Source organism: Anser anser, assembly GCF_964211835.1.
Source record: "Anser anser genome assembly, chromosome: 5".
In the NCBI taxonomy this organism is placed as follows: Eukaryota; Metazoa; Chordata; class Aves; order Anseriformes; family Anatidae; genus Anser; species Anser anser.
The window spans coordinates 50797835-50814632 of NC_139725.1; the positions used below are offsets into that span (position 1 = coordinate 50797835).

General features: G+C 41.4%; 1 protein-coding gene across 4 annotated transcripts in view; it reads right to left on the minus strand.

The window, feature by feature from the left end:
* Positions 1–933: 933 nt before the first annotated feature.
* Positions 934–16798, minus strand: part of BTBD7 (BTB domain containing 7) — a 57182-nt gene continuing 41317 nt past the window's right edge. For 3 of the 4 annotated variants that reach the window (XM_083839827.1, XM_083839828.1, XM_083839830.1), the window contains exons 6-12: positions 15246–15406; positions 14759–14902; positions 14412–14525; positions 12737–12926; positions 9641–9819; positions 7498–7926; positions 934–5823 (exon numbers count right to left, since the gene is read on the minus strand). In XM_083839827.1, the coding sequence (XP_083695953.1) occupies positions 5008–5823; positions 7498–7926; positions 9641–9819; positions 12737–12926; positions 14412–14525; positions 14759–14902; positions 15246–15406 (2033 nt within the window). In that variant the 3' untranslated portion in view covers positions 934–5007. The remainder of the gene's footprint in view (positions 5824–7497; positions 7927–9640; positions 9820–12736; positions 12927–14411; positions 14526–14758; positions 14903–15245; positions 15407–16798) is intronic. The other variant, XM_083839829.1, reaches the window with a different exon arrangement.

Sequence of the window (16798 nt, forward strand, 5' to 3'; positions counted from 1 at the left end):
ATTGAAGCACTCGTGCATAGAGGGAGTACATTTTAGAAATGTGAACCATACAAATTCCAGGACAACTGGTGCAACTACAGCTTCGCACCAGGTCCAGACTGAAGCCATGCATTGCCCTTTCTTGGGTATCCGTGTATTGAAGTGAGGACGCTATTGCAAAGTGAACACAAAGCCCCCACCAACAGCTTTCTGGTTTAGGAAACTGCCCTTAAACCCCATCTTCCTGGCTCTGCAGGGATGCCCATTAGTGTTTACGCTCATACAGTACTCCCGCTCCTTACCTTCCTCCCCCTTTCTGCCAGGACATCACCCAAAACATTTTGTTGTTGCACATCAAAGTGAGAGCGTAGCCAAAATCTGCTGCTGCTGGATGACACTTCTAAACTTCTGTCATCTCTCTGAAGTCATGAAACAGTTGTTCCTGTGAAACAGTTAACGAAGATTCAGCTGACACAGGATACCTGCAAGTCAAGGAGAGGATGCTGTGTATTTAATTATTAACTAGTCTTTGGCTCTGAGAAAATAAACATTTTCTAGAGCAAGGCTAAGGCTTGCTGCTTTATCTATGAACGCTGTTACAGACTAGTTATAGCCAGTTAGGCTCTAGCCAGAACTCACTGAATTATTTTAGAGAAGTGCTTTACTTTTTAATGAGGTTTTTTTTTTTCCCAGAATCACAGAATCATCTATCTAGGTTGGAAGAAACCTCCGAGATCACCCAGTCCAACCTCTGAGAAGGAATGACAAAACTTACATTTTTTCCTAAGAGCCTTTGTTGTTACAGAGCACCTTATGGGCCGTGTCTCATCACTCCTGCCCCCCAGCCCAGAGGTCAGACAGAAAAGCTCACACCAGCACCACACGCCACGCTGCCGCTCGGGCACTGCTGGGGCAGGCTGCCGGGAGCAGGTAACTGAAGCAGCCACACGCGTCTTCTATACAAGCCATTTATTTGAAATGCCAACTATACGTAGGATAAAGTCAGTGTTACATGCTTCTCAGCAACAGTAGAAAAATAGAACCAGTGAAAACCTTTGTACAACTGTAATGGTACTCAAAAGAGAAATGTATTGTTTTACAATGTATCACACAAGACTAGAATTCAAGTTTGGAGGTACCTAAATAAAAATACTATTTTTTTTAAAAACACTATGTACAATTGAAGCGTAAACAAGTTTTACAAAGTACTGGTTATGCAGGTCGTAGAAAAAACACTTGCATAGGACATGAAGTCAGTTTAAGAAAGTTTTTCTGAGCCTTTAGCATTGAAGGCACTTGACTTTATACCAGTAACAACACAAGGACAAGAAACAGAACCGTGACACTGCAGAAGGCAGAGCTACCTTCTGGAAGTACAGATAATTACAGAAACCCCAAATATGGTTTTACAGTTTCATCTCTCAACCGCTCCCTGTATTGAGCAGAGCTCAGCACCACCTCTACCATAAGCATATAATTATTAGAAGAACTAACATTGCCTCAAACAGCATGTGTATTCTCTCAAAAAACCCCAAACCAAGGAAATCCATAAAGACAAACATTTGGGACGTTCCAAGACCAAAACCCAAGGCTTACAAGTAAGGGTGGCCACAGTCTTCGCTTTCAGAAATGAAAAGCATAACAAGAAACTGCCAAACAACACAGCAGTTATTAACACACAACTACAGTAACTCTGTGGAACAGTAAAACACTTCAAAGGAAGAATCTGTTTCAGGAATTAAGTTATTCAACGATATATTAAGGAAAAGAGGAAGGGGTCAGGGAAAAGGGGAATAAGAAGTTTTTGCATGTTGCTCACTAAATTAAAGTCTGAGCTCTTTAACAGAAGAAGGAGCATAACTCTTCCTCATCCAAGAAAACATGATGTCCATACCTCTATCCTAAAGCAAAATACAGTCACTGATCCATCGTCTCCATCAAATTTGTAGGAGGAAAGGATGTTAATTTCCAGCCTAATCAGAAAGTGCTTCATGTAAACAAGGAGTTTTTGCACCAAAGTTTCAGTAGAAAGAGAACAAAAAGTAGCAGGTAGCACAGCTACGTGTGTGCTACACGAGAAGCGTATGAACACTAGCCTTCTGATTAATGCTTCCATGAAGAAGAATAAAGATGGTCTCACTCCCCTCCCTCCATGCCCAACTAGGTAGGAAATCCTACTCTGGACTACAAAAATACAGTTCCAGTAATTTAACAAATCCTTTTCCACTCAAAATCAGCTGCCATTAGCTGCTATCATCTTCCTAACTCAAAATATACAAGTGAAAACAGATTGTCTGAATGGCCTGATTGTCTGTGTGGCCTCAAAAGGACTTGCCTTCTAGTTTGAACCTACTTTTAAACACTTCATTCTTTTTAATACTGTTCTGCTTCTGAGACTTCAGAAGCAATTTTGAATCCTAAAATGCAGGCATGTCCCCCCCAGCCCCAGAAAGGCATTTCTCACCAGCTTATTCCAAAGACAAACCATTTCATCATTTCCCTCAAGCCATAACCTCAAAACTTTTCAGTCTTTATCAGCCACGTCCCCACAAATTTTAAGCTTAAATCTGTAGACTTCAAGCCCCATCTCAGTTCAGGCACACAGTGCCACATCAAACCAAGAGTAAAAATAGTTTCCTTTGAAAGTACATTTATAAATTTCAGGTAAAAATAAGTTACTCAGAACAGTAAGTCTTCTGAGGACAGCTACAACTTCTTAGCAGTTAAGCTACCAACATATATATATGACGCAAATGCAGTGAGGTTTTTTTCTTCCTTTTGTGTGTGACGCTAACTAATGCTTCTAGTGCTCATGAGCAAGAGACCAGAGTGTCTGGTTAGAGCTACACAGTAAGACAGCACTGTGCTCGGATCTCCAGAATAAATCCAATGAACCTCAGTCCCTAACCCACAGGAACACTGCTCCCCTCCCCTCTCCTCCCAATACCTTCCTGGATTTAACACTGTTTTACACTGCAGTCCCACACCAGTTACACACAGCGGTGATGAGACCAGGGCTCGTTCTGACCGTGGTCAAAAAGCAGTTTAAAAGAGGGTAATGGAGGAAAAAAACACACATCTTCCCTCACCCACAACACACTTACATGACCTGTGCAGCTTAGCTGTGTTTCTCCTCCAATCCTACACCGTGCCTTTTACGGCTGCACCGCGAGAGGAGTGCCTGCAGAGCTTTCCTAGAAGCAGGAGGCATATGTATGTAAGCATGTAGGAGACATTATGACTTATTGGTCCACAAACCCACATCTTCGTTTATCTACAAGCTATTTGGTAGTTCTGAAATGCAGTATTCAATATAGTTCAGTAAAATGGTATTGTTGTCAGGCCTTGCATGCTTTAATGGAACAAGGTGGGTAAGAAGAACTGCCATCAGCTACAAGTAAATTTGCAGAAGATTTCTCTTTTAAGTAGTATTTAGGCATTCTGAACTGTAGGGAACAACCTAACCTCGATATAGTTCTTAGATCACACTTAGGATTAGTTTTCAACTACAGGGAAATCCTTTGTTATAGAAACTGCATTAAAAAACCACAAACAAACAGGTGTTCACCAGTAATCACTACACTGCAGTGGCATCAGAACCCTATCCTAAATGCAACGAAGCTGCTATAACAACTGTACACTGGGTATTAAGGATGCACTTAACTACAACCGTTACACAGCTGTGTTGTTTCATCTCAACCCAGCAGTAGGGAGCCAGCCCAAAATCTTCACATTCCCTCTGCATATCATGTTAATAGATGAATCTCATTCCTGTGCTTTAAAAAAAAAGCAAGATCAGAGAAGAGAAGTGTAATTTAAGAGTGCTAAAGCTTCACATGTTTGACAGTGCTAGAGCAGTTACTCTTCACTTTGATTTTGTTCACAGAACAGCGGCAACTACGAAGTCAGAAACACTTCAGATCAGATAAGGAACACTGAACGACATCGCTAGGAGTGAAGCCCTTTTTAAATCATAGGCAGGAGAAAGCAAGGCAATGTGCAGTCACCTCAGCACCTCTGTCGGAGAGGGACCCTCCCAGTTGGAGAGCTACCATTCAGGCAACAGCCTAAGATACTATGCCTTGTCTTCCTGACATGTCAGGATTTAGCATGAATCCTCAGCTCTAGTCTTCACTTACCCCCACGCAGGGGTAGCTGGAAGAACAAGTTATTACTATCCTTTTTACAGTATTTCTAGATTTACCTCTGCATGGTCAAATGAACAACTCGAGTCTGGCTAATTAATAAGTGCTTTTGGGTGATCATGAAATTCTCCGTGGTCACAGGCGAACCACAAAGCAAACAGAATCAGAAAGTCAGATCCTGGTGAATTTCACTGGAATTTGGACTCCTAAATATCCCCTGGACACTTAAATACCCAAGTGTAATTCTTGGAGTGGGCTTGCTATATAAGGGTAAGACCAGCTGCCAGAACTTCTCAAACAAAACAGCCTGGATTCTTGCCGTAGTCATAAAAATCAGGAAGATTTCTGATCTAAACAAAAAAATTTAAACTAAAAATGTAGTATTTTGATGTGCTGTTCTTTGGAATTCCTATAATTAAAAAATAAACACATTGTTACTATCTCGTAAGAAAATACATTTCATTATGTGCAACCCAATGCACATAGGGAATTGGCAGGTGAAGGGGAAAATGCAAAAAGTATGAAAATACAGTCCTTTAAATGTGACAATAAAGTTTAACAGATTAGTACAAAACTAATACACTAAAATAGATGTACAGGTGCAAAATGCTACCAGGTTGTAGAAAAAAGGTACCAGCTTTTTTTTTTTTAAAGGCTTAATTAAATCTGATCAAAAAAAGGTTCCCACAAAATAAAACCAGAAGCAGCATTAAAAAACCGATAGCATGCTGTCTCTAACAAAGCGATGTATGTATGTACAAAAGAAGTGTATGAAGCTGAATTTATCTGCTGGCATGAATGAATTTGTCTGACAGAAGTCAGGCCAGAAGTTGCAAAGAATGGGATACAACTCTTAGGCACAGAGAAATAGTGGAGGTTGCTTTCATAGAGCAGACTTTTTATACAGGAAGTCTGGTTTGTTTGGAGACCTCCTTCCTCTGCTTGCTGCATCTTCCCTCTCCAAATCTGCATTTCTCTGCGTGCCATGTTCCAATGGCTCATCATCTGCCAGTCTCCTGCTGGGTCTCTCTTCTTGCACTTCAGAGGTGTACGCAGAGAGCGAAGGTCTGTTGGAGGTTAGCCCGTAGGTTAAATCAGTTTCCATTTTTGTTCTTCCCCTGATGTGAACTGGGCCATTACCAGCATTCTCCTGGGTAGCCAACGCCAAGTCCAGCCGCTGGGGAGGTTGTTCTAAGACATCGAGGTGTATTGGCTCATTCTTTTGTCTGTGTTGATGCCCATCTTGGGAGAGCAGGTATTCCCTCCTAGAATCCTCCTGCTTTTTAGGAGATATCTGGGAAGGTAGATAAGCTGACTTTAAGCCACTTGGTGATGCCTTATTGTGGCTGTACAAATCTGGGCCAAAATATATGCCTTGCGAAGGCGAAGGGCTGTGCCTGTTTGGTGCTGGAGTGGAAGGTCTGCATGCAGCATTAGAGAAATCATAGAAGTCAGGATATTCCTGCTGATTTTCTCGAGCATCTAGTTTTTGTTCTATTGCATGTTTCTTTCGAGAAGTAGGCATGTGTCTGCTCTGAATACATGAAATGTGCTGGGGTGGACCGGGCCCTACCTCTGTAACCGTCTGGCTTAGTTCTGTGTCGACAGTGAGCTCGGGTAACCTTCTGTCTTTTAAAGACATTGCTGACACACCCATTGCAATATCTGGCATCAGTTCGTTTAGCAAGGGCTGAGTACACTGGAAAAGAAAAGAAATAGGTCCATGGGGAAAAAAGCAAAAGCCAAACACAAACCGTATTTAGCACAGTTCCTGCAATTCACAATGACATTTTCTTAACCTACCTTCACCTAGACTAACCTTAGCCAGCAAGTTTTCTACACTGTTTAAAGAACACGTGTTTTCCAGCCTCCACCCTCCTGCTAGCTTAAGACCTCTTCTTCTCTTCATGAAGTGGCTGTGCCACAACAGGAGTCCCTTCTTAAACGCGTTATATTGTGTTATATTTACTAAGTGCTCAGTGCAGAACCTAACATAAATGGTTTGTTATAGCAGAGAATTTCAGTGCAGGGAAGACAATGAAACACTTTTTTCCCTCACTGTAGATATAACCCCTCAGCTTGCATTTTAAAACAAGTTAATCATATGTACGTGTATCTGCACTAGCCTCAGGGTTGGGGAGCACCAGTTACAAGGCTGACAAGATCCACAAACTGCATGGATCTTGTAGCTTGCCATTTTTCCCTACACCTGCAATGAGACAAGCAGATTTAGTCTTCCAGATACAAAAGTTAACTTCCACTTGTATTTAACGTTTCTAATGAAAGCAATTTTAGTAAGCATTAACTACTAGTAACTCACACACTGCAGAAAAATTAAGGAACATAAATATCATCTATACTACGTTTATTTCTCCTTCTATTTTTAATACATTTTAGGCAACATATTCCTACTGTGAAGCAGTGAGCTGTGCCCTCCTGCCTAAGCTATAGATGAACAAGCTCAAATTTATATCAACTATCACAGAAACATCTCTATAACATTTCCTTTCTGAAGTCTGCACTGACAAAGAAAAAGAGAGACTTCTACTACAAATTAAATCCTTCAACTCAGACTTGTTTTTTTCCATTGTTTGTTCAAGTTAAATATTTTAACCTGAAATGCAGTAGTGCGATATATTTAGGGCAATTGCTAAAGAAAAAGATAAATCATGTTTCCATTCAGAACTCCAGATCAAACCTGCACCTAGACAGCAGGTTTTCAGTATGACAGAACAGTACACTGAAACAGTTTTCTCACTGAATAAATGATTACTAAGTTCTTTATTTAGCTTTTCCTGTACTTCAAAGCTATCATTTGGTTCATCATCTGTTACAGTTCACTGTTTTCATTGCATCATATTGTAGTTCAGTAACTATGTTTTTCTTTAAATGTTGCAACAAACTATCATATCTGCAATTACCAATTTCTGCTTGCCTATCCATTTTAAAATCTTTTCCACTGATGTGAAACCTTTCCATTCTCCACAGGTTCCCTTCACACACAACTGATTAGTTCAGGGCTACTTACCTGCAAATAGCCAAGATATCATCAATATTTCTACTGTTATAGCATGCAGTCCACTACTGAAGTTCACTTATGCTTTGTTTTAATGTGGAGCAAACCATGCTATTTCAGAAGCTTTGCAAGACCTATTTGCCCCTCCAAAACCACTCCTGCCCCTGGAGCATTCGTCTCCCAGGGATGAAACCCTGCCTTTCAGATGCAGAAGGCTGATGACAGGTTTTGACAGAAGAATCTCCTGACCAGCATGCTGTTTTAACCAAGCTGTTACCTCATCACAAGATTGCTCTCCAGCTCCTCTCAGGCTACTACAACCTGCCAGAGATGGGGAGGAGAATTCGTAATACTTACTACTTGCTTCTCAGCTGCCATCACTGCCGCTGCTGCAGCCACCGTTTGCCTCCCCAGACCTGTAGTGTTAGTGCAATCTGGAGGTGCTGCTTTCACGCTGGGCAAGTAGACGGGTGGCGCAGCTTTGGGAGCTGTTCGGGAGTGGAACAGTGAGTGATTACAAGGGTAAGAAAAAGAACGCGAGGGATGTTGACTTGGCACCCTTTGCTTCCAGCCCACTTTGAACTGGTTGTGAATAGGAGTTGCTGGTGGGTGGTATGGAGGCGGAGGAGGGGGCAATGGAGGATGAAAGGCCACAAAAGAGTCCAGTTCTGTAAACATGGTTTCTGCAGTGGGAGTGCTGTTAACGCGGCATCGTCCAGACTGTCTCATTGTCAGGAGCGGGCTTTCGTCCCCAAATCGCTCATCAGGAAAGAATTTGTGAGGATTCTGCAAAGGGAAAAAAAAGTAACAAAAAGTAGGAAGTCAGCCAGAAAAATCTCCTAAACTGACACATGTTGGAACTTTAAATCTTCTAGCTCTGTAACAAGCTAGTTGTGCCACTGAAAACCTAGCCAAAGCTCAAAGCCATTACAGCTACCATGGCCTAATTTTATTTTTCAAACACAAGAAGCATCAGGTTCACTATGTGAAAAAGCTGCCCAACAAATGCAATTTGCTGCACAGTAATATAAAAACAGAAGAGGTTATTCCAGTTTCCCAGAACTGATACATCCTATGCAGATCTACTGAGTCACGGGAGAAAAAGGCCTATGTGATTTAAGAATAAGTAATCTAGTTTCCTAGTTATGTTTTGACTGTTTTATGACCTCCTTAACAAGGAATATGAGCTGTTCATGTTCACTCACGTTCACTCCCACCCGGAGTACTACATTCAGCTCCGCTCTGGGGCCCCCAACACAAGAAGGGCATGGGTGTATTAGAGAATTACTCCAGAGGAGGGCCACAAAGATGATCAGAGGGCTGGAGCACCTCTCCTGTGAGGACAAGCTGAGGGAGGTGGGATTGCTTAGCCTGGAGAACAGAAGGCTCCGGGGAGACCTTACATCGTCCTTCCAGTACCTAAAGGGGGCTACAGGAAAGCTGGGGAGGGACTTGTCGCGGGGTGTAGGGATAAGACAAGGGGGAATGGCTTTAAAACTAAAAGAGGGTAGATTTACACTAGATTTAAGGAGGAAATTCTTCACTTAGAGGGCAGTGAGGCCCTGGCACAGGTTTCCCAGAGAAGCTGTGGATGCCCCATCCCTGGAGGTGTTCAAGGCCAGGCTGGATGGGGCTTTGGGCAGCCTGCTCTGGTGGGAGGTGTCCCTGCCCAAGGCACAGGGCTGGAACCTAGGGGATCTTTAAGGTTCCTTCCAACCCAAACCATTCTGTGATTCTGTGTTGTGCACTCCAGTTACACACCATTTACACAGTCAGTTAAATCACAGCATTCTTTTTACAGAGTTATTTCTTCACATCTTAATGATTCAAGTGTTAAGAAAAAAATCAAAAGAGAGGTCACACATTTGGGATCTCAGGAAGTTAGCAGGAACGAGTCATTCGTATCTGAATGCCCTCATTTGTATGCTACAGATATTGTACAAAAACTATTTGCCAAATATTTGACTAAATCAGAGTAACTATGATTACGTAACTCTGATTTTGTAACATTTCAAAACCTAGTTTCAACAGGGGAAAGACCGACATTCTGTCTCCTAGAAAAATAGCTTTTAAGGGCCTTCAGCTAAAAACAAATCTACTACTTCTGGTGCTTCCTTGAAAAATCAGACAGCATATTTTAAAAACTGTTTTATCCTACTTACAAAAACAACCCTTTAATCTCAATCTACTTTAAATCCAAGATTCAACCTTGTTCCCAAATATCTGTGGCAGTCAGAACACCATTAACGGCAACAACTTTTGAGAAAAATATTTATACGTTACACCTATACATTTTTAAAATCACATCAATCAAATGCAGCAGTCTCAGCGCAATTTGCACCTGGACAGTTCTAAACTTTGAAGGCATTTCAAAACAGTGTTTGGTCAGCGTGTGCATGAAGCAGCTCTTTTACTGCTGATTACACATCCAGCTCAGCTCATAATCAGAACAGAACCCGAATCAAAGCATTTGTGATCCTACTACAGCAACTTTTCCTACCTGCAGAAGTTCAGCAGCAGCATCGGAAAGTCCAAATTCCCGCAGCACACGAATCTGAATCTCGTAGCTGACTGTGGCACCTTCTCCACAATTGAGAGCATACGCTCTTTGCACCTGCTCAGTGTGACGAAGCTCCTGCAGCCGTTTGATCATCTCTTTTACGACAAGGAGGTTGGGAACTGGAGGGACGGCAGAGAATGGAATTAAGGACAACAGATTACTTTTCAAACTGTGAGACACCAAGTCCGACTGCAATGGGTACATTTAATTCTGAAGGAAAATCTAACATCGGGCTGACTAAGCTTTTTTTTTTTTTTAAAGAAACATTCTGCCAAAAAGTTTGACTTGTACGTGTTCCTTGGAGCATCATTATGGGGTAAGGCACATGGGATGATGCACACATCATACTCATGGTAAAGATACACACCATTTTTCCAGCTTCTGCTAGAGTAAACCACAAATACAGCCTTCTTTTCAAACCCCTTATAATGCAGGAATTTTATGATTTGAGGTGGGGGTAGGATATCTTAAATAACAACTGACTGTTCCCTCATGAATACTACAGGCCAAGAATTCATTGATTTTTCTTGGCATCCACTTCATACTTATAGTGGAATTCTGTAATCACAAGACCATAATACCAGTATGTAAATTCTAAAAAAATTATACAAACTAAGCCAAACTAAACCTGCTAAATTATGTTGTTTTATGCAGCCATGTTGAAATCATTAAACAAAGCCTTTCCAAAAGGAAATCATATATAATTTGGGGGTATTTATGCTATTGCAAAACTTTCTCATGCCACTTTTTGCTGCTGTTTGATGATGAATGATATTTCTCTGCGGTCTTTCTGTCCTCAGGAAAATATGCATATCAGGAGAGAAGACAAATCCAAATATCTGAATACATAAGTCCTGGCATCTGATCCATTACCAGCTTTACAAGGGTTATATATTACCACGACCAGATGTCCATAATGAAAGCTCATAAAAATTAAGTGGATCGGACGGCAAGAACAGTGTGAAAAGACATTTGCATCACACGGAAGGAGAAAACCCAACACCGTGCAACTACAACTGTTCCCAATTTCATAAAGTTTATATTGGTACAAGAAATATATCTAAGTAATGCAAGATATATATATATATACACATATATATTTCCAAATTGAGTTCCTATATGAAGAAAAAACACAGATCAATTCTACCCTGTCTTCAAGGCTTGGAAGTAAGTCTTCTACCTTATGTTCCACACACTTCAATTGTTCTTAGAAATCCTAGTTTAGCAATCAAATGTTTTGCTATACCCAGCATTTTCCTAACACTGAAAAAAAAAGATTTGAGAAGTTTAACTCAGTTCTCCAAATTATTGGTTATAAAAGTTATCTAAATTTATCATGAAAACATGCCATCTTCTCAAATCCTTTTTTTTTTTTGTTTTTACACGCGAAACATACAGAATAGATTTTATATATATATATACACACACACACACACGCAATTCAGTTGTAGGATTTCCAATTCAAACTGGAACTGGAAAGCACCAAAAGGAACCCAATTACCTGCAGAACCTAGCCTCAAAGTAGAGCACAGACTTCAGTAGAGGTTTAACTCATTTCAGAGTAGTGTTGCAACAGGAGCACCAGGACAAGGTGCCAACAGCCTTCACGCAAATCAAGTCTATGGGCAGTGAGTACAAGGAAGATGCAAGTGACATGGAGAATACCTAAGCTGCAGAGAACCTCCTGTTCCAAGAGCCCAGCTCAAGGGGCAAGGAGGTGGTGTTGCCTGACTCTCCCTTCAACAGCTCCTGTGAACCATCTGTGCTTCAGGGATGGACTTCTGTACAAGTTAAGGGTTTTGTATATGACTCAATCTCCTCAAATTAATTGGCCCCCATCTACCCTTCCCACCTCAAGCAACTGGCAAAATAATCAGTTCTTTTGCATAATTACAGAATGAAGCAAAGCAGGCAGTTACCAGACAATACCTGTGCTCCAACTACTGGCCAGGCTCACAGCCCGCATCCATGTCCAAATCAAAGGACTGGCAATAATTCCTATGTACTACATCGTGCAGCAGAGTTTCAAATTGGTCAAGATGCCTCACTGCCCCCAGAGAGATTTTCTTCCTGACTGTGAGAACTTTTGCAAAATATCAGAGACCTCTGAGAACCTGTTTCCTTTATCAGCTTCTCCAGAAACTAAGATCTAGTAAAATGTTATCAAAGTCACACGTAACGATGAAATACTTCAGATTCAATTGGTGGTGAGTGTTTAGTATGTTTATGCTTTTCTGTAGAGGGGGAAAACCATCCGAATAATTTAATTCACGGCTGAGAGGCCACAGTAACAGGTCCCTGAACAAATACTTCATTGTTGTTGTTTTTAAATCAAGGTATGGAAGTCTTTAGACATTTCCTTAAGGCTTTATCGAGTCTCCTCCTCAATCACAAAAACCAATCAAGTAGAACAAAACCATTCCAGGAATCTTTCTAGAAACTTACTGCAGTGCTTAACCAAACAGCTTCCTAATACTTCAACTTAAATACTCTTGCTGCAATTTAAGCCTCCTATTTTGTCCTGGCTCTAGCCAACTGTAAGAATAGTTTATCTACTTCCTTCCACATAGCTGACTGCAGGGAGACACCACAGATATACAAAGAGCTTATGAACTGCAGTGGGGAAGTGCATGGCAGGGGGAAGAAGCAGACCATTCTTCTGATGGCATGTCATCTTCTCTGCTTTTCTACAAACTCCTAAACTGATCCACATCTACTTAGATGTGATGCTCTGATCTAAAAATGGATGCCTAGGCTTTCCAAATCACTCAGTCAAAGCAGGTTAAAGTAAAAGCCCTTCCACTAGCTTACTTTTTACCTATTTATCATGCCATCCGTATATAATTAATCTCTTCAGAGTAGACCAAATCAAAAAGAACTACTGCACGGTACAAAGAAGCACAATCTATGAAGCATCCCTCTCTGAGGAGACTGACCATAATATTCAGTTATTCACATCCACTCCCCCACCCCAGAGCCCCCAGCCACTCACTCCCTTGAGAGCAAGCAGCATTACAAGTGACCCAGCAGCCTCACCTGGGATTTCGTTGGCTATGACTGAAGGAGGACTGGACTGGTTAGCAGTAACTTGCTGGTGGGTGATCATATGACAGCACTGCGGCACCGCGTTGTTTACCATGTAGAGGGTGTCTGGCACGTTGGACATTCGGACCATCCGCAAGCGAACGAGATCGGTTTGTTCCACCATCATTTCGTCCAGGACCGACTGCAACGACAGCCATTGGAGCCCTCATGAAGGCACTGCGCACTCATACCCACCAGGAGCTGCCGCAAACACAGCCCCAAGGCCACAAGCCTAACAATGGTCTAAACTGGGTCCCACACTGTATTTGGCTTTTCCACAGCATTTTCTATTCCATTTTCCAGTCACCACTAGAGTTGGCTTTCAGAGCTAACAGCAGTCAGGGGAATAAAGGTTGGGAAGACTGCTTTGTATGTTTTGTACCTGTCAGGCTGGAAGTATCCTTCTCAAGACAAGACCCTCTGGACTCTCCCTCAGAGGATTATTACCTATACTTGTCAATTCTGTGACAGTGAGTAGAAGACACTGCCTTCAAAATGAAGTGTGCTTCCCTCAGATGTCTTAATAGAAAGATCTGCGCTATGCACGCTTTTGGTTAAGGTTCTCATTTAGCTTTTTTTTTTCCCCCCCAAATAATGAGAGGCTAACAGACAGTAATAACTCACAAGTCACTTATGTGCAATTTTTGCCTTTTCCTATAATCAAACTGAATAGGAGTACAGTCACCAGACAGAAAACAAGAATCATTCCTCTAAGGTAAAACAGCTAATGATGCTTTTTTTTTTAAAATAAATTAACAGCAAAATAAAACAAGTAAGATTCCTGATGTAAAAAAAAAAGTATAGAATGCACTTATTTTTAAGATGCTAAAGCATTCCCATACTGTATACCTGAAAACTAAGAGTCAGTGTTTTTATTACATGTTCTTTAACACATTGTTAGTTTTAATAACCCAAGGTACAAAGATACATTTTTAACTGGCTAGTCTTCCTTTGCTGCTTCAGTGCCACCTGGCACTCTTATCTGTGCCCAAAGCGAAAAATAGCTTTCTTTCTCCCCTCCCCTCAATGAGTTATGTCAACAGCAACTCACACTTAGAAAGCGTTTTCTTCCTTAAGCAGAAGCCAAAAGCTCTGACTTCAAGACAGCAGTGTTCAGTGTTTGCAGGTGGTGTGGATGCACAGAGCTCCACCTAATCTTCCTGTCCTGCCATCACCTGCACTGCTGGGACTCAAGCTCCTGACGTAAGTCAGAGCTGCCTTGGGGGGTGACAATGGCTAACCATTTATAAGGGTCCCGTTCTGTCAAATACAATATGGCACGTTTCTGTCCTGCACAAGAGCCCTGTCACCAAACGTCACCATCATAAGAGATGCTAAGTGGCCTTCCATTTTACAGTCCTCATACAAGATATTTAATAAGAAAACTACTGTGTGAATGGGACATGAGGAACTTCAGTCAAGTTGGACACCGAATATTTATTCCACTTTGCATAGGATCGAAAGAATTTTGCTTCTGCTCTAATTCAAATAAAAAAAGCGAAATATCAAAGTCCTCTGCCCAGTGGAACAGAAATTCTCCACCCAGCTCTAGAGGGAGCTGGGGAGCCTGAAAGACCTGGCACCGAGGTTGCTGACTAGCTGCAGACTGGGACTCTCAGGCTCTCACCTTGCCATCCGCCTGCCAGGTGGGCTGCCGAGGAGCTGGGCCGGCAAACTGGCTGGAAACCAGGGAGGTTTCCCTCAGAACGCTGCTTTGTTTCCGGTGGAATTTCATCAAGATCTGTCTCGCAAACATTTCAATTTCGACAAAAAAAAATTTTGTTGAAATTTTTCTGACCAGTTCTAGAGACTTGAGCCTGATGATCAAACTTTAAGTCTTGTTAAATTGAAAATGTTAGTATTTTAGGCCAGTACATGCAAAGAGAGACAAAACATACCGACATTTTTCCCTGTTTACAGAACCCCCTGATGACACCAGTTTAACAACAGCCAGATACTATTAATTATTATTACCTTAGCCTCCTCCACATATGGTGAGAACAGTCTTGGCCGCACATATATCCCAGCATTTTTTTGTCGCAGCCAGGCATTTGACTTTCCACCTTCTGACGTTGGTAGCATGTCTGAAGGAGGAGTACTAATCAGGCCTCTCTTCATCTTTAAGAATGAAGAAAAAGTTTCACGTTTTACTAAATAAAAAGTGTATGGGGAAAAACTTGCAAGAAATGCACTTCATACACTGAATCTGTACACCATTGTTGTTTTTTTTGTTTGTTTGTTTTGTAAGTTTCCTGATAGATTTAAAGTTCAAAAAACTTTAACCTGAAATTTATATATATCTCACTTTCAGTGATAACATTTTAGGAGGTAATCCTTAAAAAACAACACCCCCCTCATCCCTCCTCCTCAAAAAACCCACAGAAAGTCACACAACCTAAACACGTGTAGAATCTGAAATGCAAAGAACCCAGAGAGTACTTGTATGAGACAACTGACTTACTGCATCACTCAGTACTTCACTACTCATGGGTAAGATGTGCTCAATGCGGACAAAAGGTAAAAGCGGAGACAGGATCTCTCTCAGCTCCTCAATGTCAAGATCTCTTCTCTTTACACCTCTCTTGTTTACACTGTGAGCAGTACCACTCAGTAAGTTAGGCTCTGTGGGAAAGAACAACAAGAAATAGTAATTTTACACCAAAGTTTAAATAAGAAAGCAGAAGCTACATGGCTTACAGGAAATTACAAAAGAGGAAAGAAGAGTCTAACTGAAACTCGACGGCTCTTATCAGCATTGTTCCACAAAACCAGTGTATGCTCTAAAATCTGATATGAAACATCAGTGGAGTCAGATTCCATTTCTATGAGCATGGGTGATTTGTACAGCTGTCACTTTCAAAGCTTAAGACAGGAAGAAAGCACTAAAGTAGTGTCTGGGTTAAATGACCATAAAACTCAGGTAGAGTTACTTGATGAAAACATTTGTGCCTAGCTGCTGGCCGTTCCCCCGGTGACTCCCTCTTGCAGCTCCTCTTTTCTTCTCCAGCAGTTTTCAGAAACTTATTTTCTACAAATTAAGGCCTGAATAGACCACTGGGGCAAGTTATTCTAGCCTCACAGGGTAAACCACCCTAGTAACAGCTGTATCACAAACAAATTGCTTTCACTTTCACACACTATTTATGCCAGCAGTGGGTACATACCTGAAGACCACAAGGTGACACCATATGACACTCCAAGGTCATTCTCTCTCTCACAGGTAACTACCTTCACCTGTATTTTAAGTATTGTGCCCAACCTGAACGTGACTAACTTCACTCCTTAAGGACACCTGTCAATCATCCTCCATTCATGACAGGCTGCTCAAGTTCTGGACAGAGCATATTACCATTTTTCAACATTTTCCAGTATTTGACTGATGCCACCATGCATTCAGATTGCAAAACAGGAGTGTCAGTGAGGAAGCATCTTACATTAAGACAAAATTACTGGAGTAAATTTGGTCCCAGTTTGAAAGAACTTGGCATAGCTCTTATTTCTGCTTTTGTACACCACATTATCCAACGATCCCAGGAAACAGAATGAGCTATTTACTTAATGAACACTACTGATCACAAAGCTGTGCAATTACTCCAAACAAGCAGCTTTCTCTACCAGTCCAGATCTGTGACAGTTTAACCAGCTCCATTATGTTCCAACATGCTAAAATCAAACGTGAAATCTAGTTCTGAAGACAGAAAGCTAGTATTTATTCAGATCACTAAAAAATCCATCTTTTAACTGAGTTTTTGTTTTATCTCATCCAACGTATCCATGAAAAACAGTTATACCACAAGCAATAACAATGGATTTCAAAAACATGGCAAGCCACAGCCATCCCGCTCCTCACAGCTCCCCAAGAAGGGTAGAACAGGTTGCCCCTAACCACATCCAGTCAGGTTTTGACCATCTCCATGGATGGTGACCTGATAACTTCCCTGGGCAGCCTGTTACATTGTCTAACCATTCTCACAGTAAAAAAAAAGTGTTATTATATTTAAATTGCATTTCAAT